Below are 15409 nucleotides of genomic sequence, written 5' to 3'. Positions count from 1 at the left end.
CGTGTTTGACTGCGTGTGATACATACCCCCAGCTATCCGCCCTGGATATATATGCTGCCTATACTTGTTTTTTTGTTGTTTTTTTTTTCTTTTTCTTTTTTTCTTTCATTTTTGTTTTGTTTTCATCCTTCCTTGTCATCGACTCTACACGTCAAATGCGCACGCGGGAAAACGAAGAAAGACTTGAACAATTCCCTCCCGAATTGAAAAGAGAAAAAACAAAAAAAAAAACAAAAAAAAAAAAAACAACACACACACACAAACAAGTTTCTGTGTTTTTACATAAATTAGGCCTAAGACGCGTATAATCACGACCGCACAGACTTTCATCATCATTTTTTTTTTACTTGACAACGCATTTAATCCCGCGTTAGTTCCACCCCACCCCCTTTCCCACAAAAAGTAACGTTGAAATGCCCTTCCCTCTCTTTTCATTTCTTTTTTTTTTTTTTTTTTTAGTCTTTAGTTGTTGTACTGATTGCCTTTGGGCGTTTTGGCCGAGTTGGTTGTGATTGTACCAGCAGCAGCACACGACGGACAAGCCACGCCGGGTGTCCGTTTCGCCTGTACATAAAGCAGCTCCGGCGTGTCGTGCCGCCGTGTTTAACCCGTGTTTTTTTTTTTGTTTTGTTTTTTGTTTTCTTCTCTTGCCCAGGCTGATACGTACACTCCCTGGGCGCCCAGTGTGACGCGTATCTTTCTTCTGGCTGATGCACACACACACACATACACACACACACATATATATATATATACCCTTCTGTTTTTTTTTGTTTTTTTTTTCATGTGTGTGTTTTTAACGCCACTCACACGCGCCACCAATTCTAACAGACAATGGGCCACAGCAATGTGGCTAAAGAGTTTCACGAATGGGAGATTGCCCCTCACAGCGAACAAACTCGGACTGTTTACGTCATAAAAAAAAAAACCAGTTTGAAATGCTCTCGATCGAATTGTTTTGAATACATAACGCTGTCCTTTTTTTTTTTCGTTTTGTTTTGTTGCTAAAATTAAGCATTCAGGTTTTTGTGATTCGCAAAGAGAAGAATGGCCTGTTTGATAATGTCCATCTAAATTCATTTTTCTTTGTTCGTTTTCATTCGTTGACGGGGCCCCCAATTTCATTTGACGGACGGTCGTTTATTATTGCCGATGCTTCCCTACCTCTATCGGCGTTGTGCGAAAAGCCTTCAGCACACCGTTGACATGTCTCGTTTCTCTTTGTCCCCATCTTATGGCCGATCTCGTTTTCACCATTTGATTATTGAGCGACTTGGCCCTGTCGGCCCGCCCGCAGCCTCTCCCTTTTATTTTTTTTTTTTTTTTGCTGGCGTGAAAACGATTTCACGCACACGTCGACAAAGACACAGCACAAAATCCGCTCCTCCTTCCTTCCTTCCCTTGAGGGAGGTGTCCCTCCCCTCCCCACCTCCCTCAAAAAAAAAAAAAAATACACAGGGTGTCGCAGGAAGAAGGAGGAGGAGGGACGTGTGGGCTAAAAAAAAAAAAAAAAGGGACGAACAGCACACATCACCAGACGGCTGATGTGTGTGTGTGTGTGTGTGTACAACCAAAAAAGCATCACACGTATAGTGAAATAAACTGTCTTGATGCTCGCGCTCTGTCTTCTCTTTCTGTGTGTTAGCACACCGGGAAAAAGGGAGGGGTGTTAAAAAGAAAGGGGGGGGGGGTATAGGCGCATCCCAAAGGCACAAGCGGTTCGAGCAAAATATAAAAAAGGAAGAAGTTTTTCTTTTTACTAGGGGTATATATCTAAAAAGGACAGCACTGTATATGTATTATGTAGTGTGTGTGTGTGTGTGTGTGTGTGTGTGTGTCAGGAGGGGAAGGAGGAGGTAAAGTGGTGGGAGTCGTTATAAAGGGACCGGAGAGGTGGTGGTGGTGAGGAGTGGAGGAGGGGGGGAGGGAGGTTGAGTGAGGTTTTGGGGAGGATTGGGTGGCAGAAGAGAAGGAAGGGGAAGGAGGGGAGGGTTGGGACCCTTCATAGAAAATTATGTCGTGCAACAGTGAACAGTGATCGTTCGGACGCGGTGCCCACACCACACACACCAGCACTTGGCCGTGTGAGTGCGCCGCCACATCACATCGACAGCAGCAGCTCGAAAAAAAAAAAAAAAGGAAGAAAAAAAAAAAGAAAGAACAGCGCCCCGGCGCGTCTTACACACACACACACACACATACACACACTGTGGAAAAAATTATGAATTCATTTCTTTGATTTCCAACTGGGCCTATTGCAACATTTTTTTTTTTTTGTTTAGTGCGCTTCGTGTGAGTTCATTTGCATCTTTCAATTTCGTGGAGTGAATCCGTGTGTGTGCAATCTATTGTGATGACATTGTCGGATGTGAATCAAGTGACCTTACCATTGGCCGACAGTTTCTAAAGTTTCAACAAAGCAAAAGAAGTTAAAAAAAAAAGAAAAAAAAAAAGAAACGAAAAGATCGGCACAAAATAGATACATTCGTTGTCTTGTTCGACAGGCCGGGACGCGCCGTTTAGTGAATCAACTGTGTGTGTGTGTGTGTGTCTCTTTCGAGTGTTCGTTCATTTTCTATCGTCTTCGACCTTTTTTATTTTTTTTTATTATTATTTTTTCGTTTTCGATCGTCTTTTTTTATTTCTTCTTCTTCAGAAACGCCGCGTGTGTGAGTGTGGGTGCCTTTTGTTCCCCCCCCCCCCTACCGATACTCTCTGTCTACATTAAGACACCCTGTTTTGCATATTTGCCCGCGAGGAGTCTCTCGTTAGTTCAACACAAAAAACGGCCGACGGCCATTTAAAAAAAAACAAAAAAAACGGAAGGGAACGTTATAAGAAACAGACAACAACAACATCTCGGGTCAAAATTGGACGGGAAGATACGACTGGCGCATTTTGAATGATTGCAGCCCGGCACGGTTTCATCGGTGGTTAAGAAAAAAAAAATCGCCCGTCCACCAATGTAGTGGGGAGTGCCGTCTTGAAGAAAAAGACAAAAATAAGTTGGAACATACGGCAGGTGGTGTTTTCGAATTGTGCGCAAATGAGGCCGACCAATTTGACATTGGACGTTTGAATTAAAAGGGAACGCGCGTGTTGTTTCTCGCCGTGTCGCCTATGCGCTTCCAACCCGCCAAATAGAAAACTCGTTTTTTTTTCCCTCTCTCTCTCTCTCTCTCTCTCGCTGGCCAACGAAAAATTGATTAACTGTGTGTGTGTGTGTGTGTGTGCAATTGCAGCTGATTGCAAACACAAGTGGGGGAAACTCGTTTCATTTTTTTTTTAAAGCCATTTCCGTTTTTTTTTTCGATTCCAAAATTGGAAATAGGCGAAACGAGCCAAAATAGCAAGTCTCGTGTATTGTGTCTGTGTGTGAGTGTTTTTTTTTGTTTTTTATCTTGGTGAAATTGTTGGCATCAAAGTGTGAGGGCAAAGGGCGTTCCGTTCGTGTGCCATGGCGCAATTTGGACACACGGTCAGCGCGATCAACAACAGCACCGGTTCAACATCGACAACGTCGTCTACAACGACGACCACTGCAGCGGCCAACAGCACGAACGCTGCCGCCGGCTCAACAGCCGGCCACCAGGTGAATGCCAAACGCTCACTTCAAAAATTGAATATTATATATATATATATATATATATATATACTGTACATATACAGTACATATGTATAAGGAAATGAGGAGGAAGCCCATCGGCCAACAAACGTTTATTTGCTCATCATCATTTTGATTCGGGCCTATACAATTTCATCTATTTTCAAATGCAATGCGCTAAAAGAAAAGAAAACAAAGAGTTTTTTTGTTTTTTTTTTAAATATATTTAACACATGCACATTTTTTTCGTTTGCTGTAGGGGGCGATGAGTAGCGGCAGTTGCAGTAGCAGCAGTAGCAGCACAGGTAGCGCTAGCAACGAACGAAGTCTTCGCCTGATGGCCACTTCTTCTTCTTCGTCTTCGGCAACGGCCGCCATTTCGACAACGACGCCCTTGATCTTGTCCTCCCCTCGGACGCCACCGACGCTCGTTGCGCCCTCGTCGGGATGCTGTTGCGATGGCAGCCGGCCATTAGTGCCCGATCCTCTCACAGGTATATCGACGCGTTATTTGCATATTTCAATTCATCGAACGAGTCCTCGTGTTCATTTGGACAGCCATTTGGCAACCAACGTCGTTGTTTTTTTTTAAATTTATATATTTCGAATTTTCGAAAACGTTTTAATGGCACACACACACACACAGGTCAACCGATTTGCGCTTGCCAATTGGAATCGGGTTCGGCTTCTTCGGCATCGACAGCGGCCATGTTGCTGGGTCTGCCCCGATTGGGCAGCATGGCCACGACGACGACGACGACGAGCTCATCGCCGGGCGCCACATCGGCGGTGGGCCTAGGCCTCGGCCTGAGTCTCTACCATCCTTACCACCACCACCACCATCACCAGCAGCAGCAGCAGCAACAGCAACAGCAACAGCACGACCTGGTCCACCATCACCAGGCGGCGGCCGCTGCTGCCGCTGCCGCTCACCAACAGCAGCAGCAACAACCTTTCCTGACCCCCGATCAATCATCATTCTATGCAGCTGCTGTAAGTTTTGACGGCCAAAACCCCGTCTTTGAGGTACACTCTCGTCTACACAGAAAAAAAAAAAACATTCTTTTTTCTTTTTTCTTTTTCTTTTTTTTTTTCTTCTTTCTGCAGAAACTGAATTTTTATTTTTTCATATTTAACGTAGTCCTCCAATCATCAGTCCTTTTTTTTTTTTTTTTAATTTTATGAGTTGGAGTGAAAGTTGCCAAACTCTCACTGGGTAGCTCTCCCTAAAATGTACACACACACACACACACACCCACGTCTTTATATACGTTGATTGCAACTGTGGCTTCTGTTTGACTGCCATCGGCGACAGATTAGCATGGAATAACGATCACCGTCAAAAAAAAAAAAAAAAACCTATACTGTATAAAGATATAGATACTATATGGATCAAATCCATATGGCCCCCTGCCTTTTTCATATTCAACAACGAAAAACGGGGCTCTGTGTGTGTGTGTGTGTGTGTGTGACTCCCCGCAGCTTCTTGTTGCTGAGGGGACGATGCTTCCGATTGAATGTCAAACTTTTTTCGAGCTATAAAGAGAGAGAGAAAGGTGATCTTTCCGTTAGGAGATTTGAAAACCTTTTTTTTGCATCAAATGCCAAGGAAAAAAGAAGAAGAATTGCGGACTGGCACCAAACGGGCCATTTTAAGTGATGGCCGGCCAAGTGTGCATAATATTAAAAGAGGTCACGAGGAACGATCAAACGACATCGATGGATCGTTTTCTTCGGCCAAAAAAAAAAATATATATATATATATATATAAACGATTCCAATCGATCTTATCAAACATCGGCGGGAAGAAAAAAGGGGAAACTACGTAATCGAAAAAAGTGAGAGTGGGGGAAGAAACTTTTGCATTGAAATTCGATTTTCATTTTTGCCGACAGTTTTCAACACTTTTGTGAAAAAAAAAAAAAAGGGGGGCGTCCATCTGACTGATTTAAAAAAAAAAAAAAAATCGGTTGATGTAACGGCTCGTTTTAAAACGACGTGGCGCGTCAGGTCATTTCAGCACAACTCCCCACCTTTGCTGCCGCCCGTCAGGGGCTTTCAAAAAGGAAAAGATGGTCTCTTTTTGGCTAGTTGGCTTTTTGAAACTTCTTGTGCCTGTGTGGTCGATGCCAATCTCTTTTTTTTTCTTTTTTTTTTTTTTTTTTTAAGAGTCTCTGTTTATGCAGCAGCGTCTTCTTCTTCTTCTTTGGGGACAGAGGATTATCTCCTGACTGGGCACACTGTTTGTCACAAACAACAAAGTTTCTTTTGCTGTTGACTGACGATTATATTGGAAAGAACAAAACAAAACAAAAAAGGCTCTCGTCTATATGAGCACAAATGAAAGATCTCGTTGAACCGTGACGGACCTTGTTCATGAAAAACAATGGCCTCAAAACAAAAAGAAAAGAGCAATCCCTGGAAAAAGAGAGAGAGAGAGAGACAAGACATGGAACAACAAACGATTATTTGGTATGCATATCGTCTTTATCGAAAAGACAGCAGCCAAAAGGAGGGACAACATGTCCGACATTTTAGCAATGGCTACCATAAGTCTCTCTCTTTCTTTTTCGATGTATCTTCAAAAAAAAAAAAAAAAGAACGAGATTGCGTCTTGTTTTCTTCTTTTGCTGAACACATCCAATCGGAAGAAGAGATAGCGTCTTCGAGATTCGCTAATAGCCCGCGTTGATTTAAAACTTCTTTTCTTACATATCTTTTTTATTTTCCAAACATTAAGAATCATTCCTTTTTTTTCTTTTTTTTAATAATAAAACAAAACAAAACAAAAAAAAAAATGCTGATGACATTTAGGAATGGCTTTTTTTGATAGATGGCATCGAATAGACGTTAGGAATGTCCTTTGCTCTCTCCTCCTTTTTTTTTCTTCTTTTAATTTCTGCTTTATATACGTTACGGCATAGGAAAAAAAAAGACAGATCTAAGGGAAGACTAAAGGTATAAGAAAAGAACGTCTAGTCCAACAGACGCCCGTCTGCTCTTCGTCCGGTTTCCATCACCACCTTGAACGTATCTAGTCAACCCTATCTTTTTTTTTTTTTTTTTTTTTTTTTTTTCATAGACGTCTTATGCTTTTCGTATATCTTTATGGCCTAAAATGTCGTCCAAAAGGCTTATAACGGTTATGTCGAATATTAAGAAGAAACGCTTTTTGTCGTCTGTTCGTCAGTTGTTTTTTGTTTTTGTTTTGTTTTTCGGGTGGCTTTTATGGCCGCCTATCAATCATTATGATTGTCAATTATACTCCTTTGTTCCTTCCTTCGTCTCTTTTTTAAAAAAAAAAAAAAAAATTTCGTCCACTTTGAATTCGAAACAATTGAATGATTTCCTCTCTCTCACACATGAAATCAAATAGATCCGCGTTCTCTCTTTTTTTTTTTTTTAATTTAAAAAAATAAAATGCCCCAAACAGAAATGAGATAATTGAAAATCATCTCTTAACAATTCAGCTGGGGTGTTGAGGCTAGCCAAACCCGAGAGGTACAAAGTGCGAGACACACACATAGAAAAAAAAAAAATAATAAAAATAAGTTGTATGTGCTCATCAGCTTATGTACAGCGATAGATGTGTTTATGTGTGCACAAGTCCCTTTAAAAAAAAACAAAAAAACTCGATGCGTGTGGCCTGACAGTCGGCAGATAATAAAAACGAGCTTTTCTCTCTCTCTCTCTCGTTCTTTCTTTCGATAGTGGTGTACACACACACGTATCAATAACGCCGCGCCCAAAAAAAAAAAAAAAAAGAACTAGCTCTTGTCTCTTGCTCGACTCTCGATTGTTTTACATTCCCCCCATGTTCTTTTTTTTTTCTTATATATTTTTTTGGGGGCTGATATGATTTCTCTCTCTCTCTCTCTCTCTCTCTCTGTCTGTCTACGTGTGTACCGTTGTACACATTTCACTTTTTATTTGAGACCCTTGCTTTTTTTGTTTTTTTTTTTTAAGACGCTTCTCCGCACCATTCTTTTTTTTTCGTTTGCACGTCTTATATTACGGCCGCCTTGTCAAAACGAAATTCAAACTTTGCTTAGATTATTGACTTTGAATGTCTCTATGCACGCCCCCCCCCGTCTTTTTCCCTGTTGTCGAAATAGAGAGAGGCAAGGGAAAAAGGGAAGTAAAAGCAAACATTGAAATGCATGTCCTCCGTCGTTCGTGTATTAGTCAAAACGTGCGATAAGCACCGAGAAAATTGTTGTCCTTTTGCTCTCGGCGAACCCTGTCCCGTTTGTGTTTTCTGCGTGATTGTAAGCCGGCCTTTTTTTTTTTTTTTTACATATACAGCTGCATGATGTGGGCCATCCGCGCCCCTGAAAGGGCTGCAGAATCAATTACCAACCGATGGACGTGTTGGAAACTGTTTGTGTCTTTTATATATTGCGTTCGGCACTTGAATTAGGCCGTATCGGAAAGTTCGTTCAAAACGCTCAGCACGCAGACTGACTATAACAAGAAAAAAAAAAAAAAAAAAAACCTTTTCAAAAAAAGAAAATGAATTTATTTTTTCGTAGAAAAAAAAAAAAAAAGGGAAATATAAAAGCGACTGGCTGGCGTCGATTGTGCCACCTTGATTTCTTCAGATTGTTAATTGCGTGCGTGTGTGTGTGTATGTGTGTGTATTCATTAATTTTGTTTTTTTTTTTCCCGGTCGTATCGTCACGTTCGACAGTGACAGAACACAAGCGAAAAATACGAAATCCCTTAACGCGAAAATAAAGAGAGAGAGAGAGAGAGAGAGATACGATGAAATAGACAGCCAGCTCAAACTGGATCGGCCTTCCGTATCTGCGTGTGTGACCTTATTGAAGGTGTCCCCGCCCATATCCCACACCGCCATCTTTTTTTTTTTTCTCTTTCTCTTAACGGACACGATAAAAACACACATCAAATTGATTCGATGACATCCTTTATTTAATATCGATTTTTCTTTTTTGATTAAATAGAACGCGGGTCACGACCTGAAAGATTCGGCATTGGCCTTCAACGGAGCTGCAGCCGCGGCAGCAGCTGCCGCTGGATGGCCCTATCCATCAATGTATTATCCTTACGATCCGGCAATGTCTGCCTATCCCTTTGGCGGGTAAGTTTCGCTTTAATTTGATATTTTTTCTTTTTATTTAAAAAACAAAACAAAAAAACAAAAAACAATTGAACTACAAGAAATTAGATAAGAGTTTTTCAAAAATAAATACGAAAAAAAAAAAATGGGTCCGTACGTTACAAAATATCGGAGTCAATATGGCGGCTAGACTTAGCCTAAAGGGGAAGTGATAGCAAAGAGACTACCAATCAAAAACACGGTGGGACTTGATGATTGTTCCGAACGATACACATATATTTATGTATAGCATTACACATTGTGGTAGGATGGGGGGGGGGGGGGAGGGGGAGTTTTGAAATGAAAGCCACTTTTTTTTTTTTTTCTTTTTTCTCTGTTTGTCTGATTGTTAGGTTCGTCTTTTGTTTTCTTCTTCCTTCCATAATCTTTACCGTGTTGTTGTTGTTGTTGTTCCTCCTTCTGCCCCGCACTGCTGTTTTTTTTTTTTGGTTGTGTGGCTCCATATCGGTTGGAGACCCGGTTGTCTTTTTACTTCTTCACCCTCCCACCTCTTTTTTTTTTCTACAGTTGTTTTCCTCAGACAGACGACGATGGCGATTTAACGAGTACTCTTGTGCGCATCGGTTGCTGCGGTTGATGACGGCCTTCCTTTATTTTATTTTTTTTGTTTTTCCCCTTCTCCCATCACGACGACACGAAACCTGAAAGAGACCCACACACACACACACACACACACACACAATAATAACATGGAAAAAAGGAAGAAAAAACACGCTAGAAAACAAAAGCCCTAATGGGCCCCCTTCCAACTCACTCGATCGGCCTGCCTTCCTTTTTTTTTTTTTCCATCGTCACGCAAAGGCACAATGTCTGAGAAAAACAAAAGCCGATCAAAATCAACAGGGTTTTTTTTTTTTTTTTTTAGAATGTTTTCCTTTTTTTTTTCTTGGTTTGTAACTGACATTGTTGTTCTACATGGCGAATGTACAGCACACATCGTTCAATTAAGCGTTCATCTCGAAATTTGATCTATTTTTTTTCACGAGTTTTTCACGAACCGGGTAGCGCAGAGCGCACGCGTGTCGTTGCGCCAATTTCGACTTTGGGTTTCCCTCGTCTTTGATTCGTTGATTGTACGTCTGTCCCTCAACACGATGGGCCAGGCAAATGCGCGCACGATAAAAATAAAAAAGCCCCGTGTTCTTCTCGTGAAAATCGTTCAGATGGCGGGGCCGGCGGTGTGGGGTGACCGTGTTGAACATTAGAAAACACGCAACTTTGCATCGAACGTTCTCTTTTCTTCTTTTTTTTTTTCAAGAGAAAATGCAACAGAAAAGAAGGAAGAGAGGGGTGAGCTCCTTTAGCGGGTTGTCGGATCGCAGCCAACCATCTCGAAAAAAAAAAAAAATAAATAAATAAAAAAACAGGAGCACGGCATTGCGTGCTGGACAACTTGTCTGCACGACGGTGTCCAGCACGCCTCCGTTCTCTTGTCTGACGGCCGTCATCATCATCATCACTCGTCCTTTTTAACGCACAATATCTCTCTCTCCCCCTTCTCTCTTTATTCCTAAACCCCGAAATGCTTGTTCAAACTTTTGAACTTGAAAAACAAAACAAAATAATAATAATAAAACAGAGGGACACGCCATCCCCAAGTTGGAGAAACGTTGGGAGGGTGTCCTTTTCGGCAAACGAGTTGGCCATTGGGAACAGAAGAAGAACAAGAAGAATCTCAATATTATTCAGTTCAAATATTGAATAAAGCATATCCTTAAAGGCTACGTGTGTGTATGTGTAGACAAGAGAACTATTGAGAAACACCCACGGATATAATGGCGTTCAAACAGGAACCTTTTCGGCCTCCCCCTTTGAAATGTTTCATGAAAGACTACCCACAAAAATATATAAAGAATATCATCGGTTCAAAAAAAAAAAAAAAAAAAGTAAAACGTGTCGTCTTTTTCAGCTAGCAAAAAAAAAAAAAAAAAAACCCGACAGCGCGGGTCTGTTCAAGGGCGATATCTTGAGAAAAAAAAAAAAAAAAAAAAAGGAATTTTTCCCGTACAGTATTACATTACACACAGAGCGAACGGTGTGTGTGTGTGTTTAGGTAGAACGAGGAAAAGGACACGTTGTCGTCGCAGAGGAACAACAATATTTTTCCATTTCTCTCTCTTTTTTTTTCCCCCTATCTCTCGCACAGGGGACCTGTCTCTTCAAATCAAAGAACCCAAACTAAACAAAACGTAAATATACGAAAGACAGAATGGCTGATAAGCGTTCGTCCCTTGCGCTGCGCTCTTTCATGCGAAAAGCACTCAACATATTTTGTGTCCGTTTTGGCTACAAACAAGAACGACACCGACAACAACCGTTCTATTTTTTTTTTTATTTTTTTTTTATTTTTACTTTATTTTATTTTATTTTTTTGAATTTTAAATTCATTTTTCAGATACGGCATGGATTTGAACGGCTCGCGCAGGAAGAATGCGACTCGCGAAACGACGGCGACGCTCAAGGCCTGGCTGTCGGAGCACAAGAAGAACCCGTACCCGACCAAAGGCGAGAAGATCATGTTGGCCATCATCACGAAAATGACGCTGACCCAAGTCTCCACCTGGTTCGCCAACGCCCGACGACGACTCAAGAAGGAGAACAAGATGACGTGGGAGCCGAAAAATCGCAACGACGACGGAGACGATGACGACGACGACGACAGCGATGCCGAGCCGTCTAAAGATCACAAACGATCCTCTTCAGGTGAGTTTCTCTGTCCTTTTTTTTGATTGGGGGGGGGGGGATTTAAAGGAGAGGAGAGGAAGGAATGCGATAGGGACGAGAACTGGCGGCGATTTCGTGAAGAACAAAAGACTTTTTATTTCTATTTTTTTTTTTTTTTTTTTTTTTGAATTTGTTTATTGAGAGAACACAAGTTGATGGACAGCGAAACTATCAACGCTCATCATCGTTCAGACAATTGAGTGACACGAATGCGATAAGTTTCGCCTTTGATCCGCTTTTTCGGGGCTTTGTGTTATCAGGTTCTTCTTTTTCTCGAATGCTTCGAGTTGTTGTTGACGAATTTGCCTCTCTGCGCGTACAACGTTCCGATTGTATACAACAACTGTGCTAAAGTCACAAGGTCTCCCCCCCCCCCCCGTGTCGTACATGGTACACTCCTACCTATCCAATAGCCGTTGCTCATTTGAAAGAATAGGAAATTGTTTTTCATTTTTTTTTTTTTTTACCACGACCGAAGTATCATCGATAAAGCTCCAACATGTCACCGACTGCTTTTTTTTTTTCCATTTTTCATTGGGTTTTCTCAGTTCGAAAATCAACATCCTATTTGGAATGTGTAGTTTTTTTTTTTTTTTGCCGACCCCAATGGCCGACATTCATCGACAAGATCAATGACGCAACATCATCCTCATTTTTTTTTTTTATTTAATCGTTTTCCAGCTTTTAAACCCTCCTGTAGTTTTTTTTTTTTTTTTTTTTCATTCTTTAAAAAAGTATTGTTTTAAGAAACGAACATTGTCGAAACACACACACACACACCCGGGGGTCAGAATCATTAATATTTCATTTGTTATTATTTCCTATTATGATAGGCTATATTAAATAAGAAAATAACATAAAGAACCTGCTGTGCTCATTGATGATTTCTTCTCCCGTAGCGAATTCCGCGTGTAATCGCTTGTTTTTTTTGTTGTTGTTTTAGAGAGAGAGACAGGGGGGGGGGGGGGGGATAGACATCCGATGATTATCGAAACCCCCTCGACTCTTTTCTTCTAACGTCCCAAAGCTTTTTTATTTGATTTTTTTTTTTTTTTACTTAAACATGGGTCAAAATGTGATGACGACGCGCTTTTCCAAAAGAGACTCAACTCAAATCACGTTTGATCTCATCTCCAAACTCCCCCCCCCCCCCCCTACTACTAGCAGACACTCCATTCCGCCCTGTCACGCACGATCATCATTGATTGCGTTGATATTAGCCTTCTGTCTAATAGAATTGAACAGATAAAAAAAAAGGCCTATAAGGTAGAAGAAGAAAGCTTCCTAATTAGGAATGGGGGATGCAAATAAAAAAAACGAAACAAAAGAACATCGATTATCGCTTGATCTTGAATCAAAACTAATACTAAAATTCTCGTATATGCAAATTTTGGGGGGTTAAATCAAAACAGACGGACGGGACGGAGTGTTGAACTCGGTGGAGGGCAGCGCGGCTCACCATCGGTCGTGGAACGGCGTGACATCGGCCGGATCGGGTCACATGATGGACGACCACCACCACCACCACCACCACAACCAATTGCATCGGTTGCACAATCACCGACACCATCGCGACAGCGAAGACAACATCGACGTCATGCTGGACAGCGACGAAGAGGAGCTGGATCTTCTGAGTTCCGGTGGCGATTCCGCCTGTTTATCGCCGCCGGCCGAACACCATCACCTTCACCATCACCACCACCACCCGCATCATTTGGCGCATCATCTGACGTCGACGGGCGTCGCGCACAGTTCCTCCTCGTCGACGACGACGTCGACAAACAGCAAGCCCAAGATCTGGTCGCTGGCCGATATGGCCGGCAGTCAGCCTAGTCATCAAGTAGTAGCGTCGGCCACGGCCGCTGCCGCCGCCGCCGCTGCCGCCGCTGCCGCCGGTTCGCCTCATCACACGGCGGCGGCGGCGCTGATGCAACAGCAGCAGCAGCAGCAAGCGGCCGCAGCCGCCGCCGTCGCCGCCGCCGCCGTTTTCCCGCTGCCTTTCGGCCCGCTGTCGCAAGCGTTTGGTCTCAGGTCGCCTCACAGCAGTTTCTTGCCTCCCAACAACAACAACAACAACAACAGCACCACCGGCCCAGGTTTGCATTTTTACCCTGGACTTTTTTTTTTTTTTTTTTTTTTTTTTTGTTTTGTTTCAAATAAAAACTCATTTTATTTGTTTGTTTGTTTGTTTGTTTGGGGCATAGGTGGTGGCAAACTGTTCTCGCCGCGATTACCACCGTCTTCACCTTACCTGGACGCCGTGGCCGGCTCGCCTTACGGTAGGCCTACGACGGGTGTCTACCGGTACGCGGCCGGCGGAGCACCGCCGGCCAATGCGGCGGGGATGGCCAGTGCTGCGTTGACTTCGACGCCATCGAATAACGCGTCGCCTTACAATCACTTGAGGAGCGGCAACAACATGGCGGCCGGTGGGCCCACGGCAGCCGGATCGGCCGGCGAAGCGGCCTCGATGGCGTTGGCCTACAATCAGCTCATGTCGAGCATGGCTGCGCATTTCCAGCAGCAGCAGCAGCAACAGCAGCAACAACACCTTCACCACCAGCACGCATTGGCTCTACCTGGCAACGCTGCTAATAGCACCGCTAAATTAACAGGTGCCGCTTCTGCTACCTCACCTGGCGTCCTGGAGAACCTGGAAAAATTGGCCGCCCTAGCGTCGGGCTCTTCGTCCTCCTCGGCTAATAATCGCACCGATATCAAGAGCAGCGTTGCCGGTAATTGACGCCCAATTGTTTTTTTTTTTTCTCTTATTCTCCATAAAAGAGACACTCGCAAAATGTTTCTTTTTAACCAACCTATCTCGATGAGTTCCTTCTTTGTTTTCTGGAATTTTTTTTTTTTGCTGCCCGTATTCCAAAAATGTTAAACTTGCCAGCCGCTGATTTTTGTTTTTGTTTTGATTTTTTAATTAAAAATGAAAAACAAAAAGAAATAATTTTTTTTTTTTGGCTCTTATTGCTATTCATATTACGTGCTGTTTTGTTTTTGTGTGTGTGTGTGTGTGTGTGCCTCCCCGTACGTGTTTCTTTTTTTTTTTTTCCCTGTTGATTGTTCCGCTGCGTGTGTGTCTATCACTCGCCATCGTTTCTGTACAATAATAGGCCCCAATATTCGATCCGCCATGTTTAGTTTTCACGTTTTCTTCTTTTTCATTCGATGATGTTCTGCGGGTCATTCGCATTTCTACAAATTTCATTTCGAGGCTAACTTTGTTTTTCCCCCTCCTCCTTTTTTTTTTTTTTACCTGAGCGGTCGTCGAGGTCGGAGATCTCATTGAAAGTTCAATAACACACGACGACGTCGAAATGATTCGGCAATGTTCAGACGCTCCTTTTTCCCCGTCAAAAGAACGGCCCCCAAACCGCGCACAAATTTCTTTCCTCCTGCCCCCCCCCCTTCCCCCGCCCCCATTCTTTATTTTCTTTTTACAATTTTCCCTTTTCACGAAAAACATTTTTTTTTTTTTTTTTGGAAAGAAGAAAAGATTTTACAAAATTCGATTATTGTTCATTAAAAAAAAAAAAATTAAATAAATCATGCAAATGGGCTTAATAAAAACGAATGTTTTGAGTTGAACGTCTACATCAGACGAAACGATTTTAGCTGATAAAAAAAGAAAAAGCGATTCGAGTGGCCGAAATAAAGTCTATTTTAACATGTTTACCTTAGAGTGACTGGAACTTTTGAATGACAATTGGATAGGTCACATGGATTTTGACCATCCATCTCAGCTTCACATGTTCCTAAGAAAAAAAACTTTCTCCCGTCGTATAATCATCCCTTTCGAACCATATGCATTGTGAACCACCTCTCGCGCAAAAACGAACCAAAAAAAAAAAAAAAAATAAGGAAAACTATCTGTCGAACTTTTCTATTTTATTTTCTCTCTCTCTCTCTTTCTTCTCCAAAAAAAAAAAAAA

The 15409-nt window shown here is 42.2% G+C and overlaps 1 protein-coding gene across 1 annotated transcript; it reads left to right on the top strand.

Annotated features, from left to right (window-relative positions):
- The first annotated feature begins 2046 nt into the window (after positions 1 to 2046).
- On the top strand, positions 2047 to 14288 carry LOC130702984 (homeobox protein caupolican-like). The gene is made up of 7 exons (XM_057524611.2): positions 2047 to 3592; positions 3864 to 4098; positions 4251 to 4597; positions 8569 to 8705; positions 11140 to 11447; positions 12881 to 13564; positions 13673 to 14288. The coding sequence occupies exons 1-7, from the start codon at positions 3458 to 3460 to the stop codon at positions 14209 to 14211; spliced, it is 2385 nt and encodes a 794-aa protein (XP_057380594.1). The 5' UTR covers positions 2047 to 3457; the 3' UTR covers positions 14212 to 14288.
- The last annotated feature ends 1121 nt before the right edge of the window (positions 14289 to 15409 follow it).

This window comes from Daphnia carinata, chromosome 5 (assembly GCF_022539665.2).
Source record: "Daphnia carinata strain CSIRO-1 chromosome 5, CSIRO_AGI_Dcar_HiC_V3, whole genome shotgun sequence".
NCBI classification, from domain to species: Eukaryota; Metazoa; Arthropoda; class Branchiopoda; order Diplostraca; family Daphniidae; genus Daphnia; species Daphnia carinata.
This window is presented reverse-complemented; position numbering and strand designations above follow the sequence as displayed.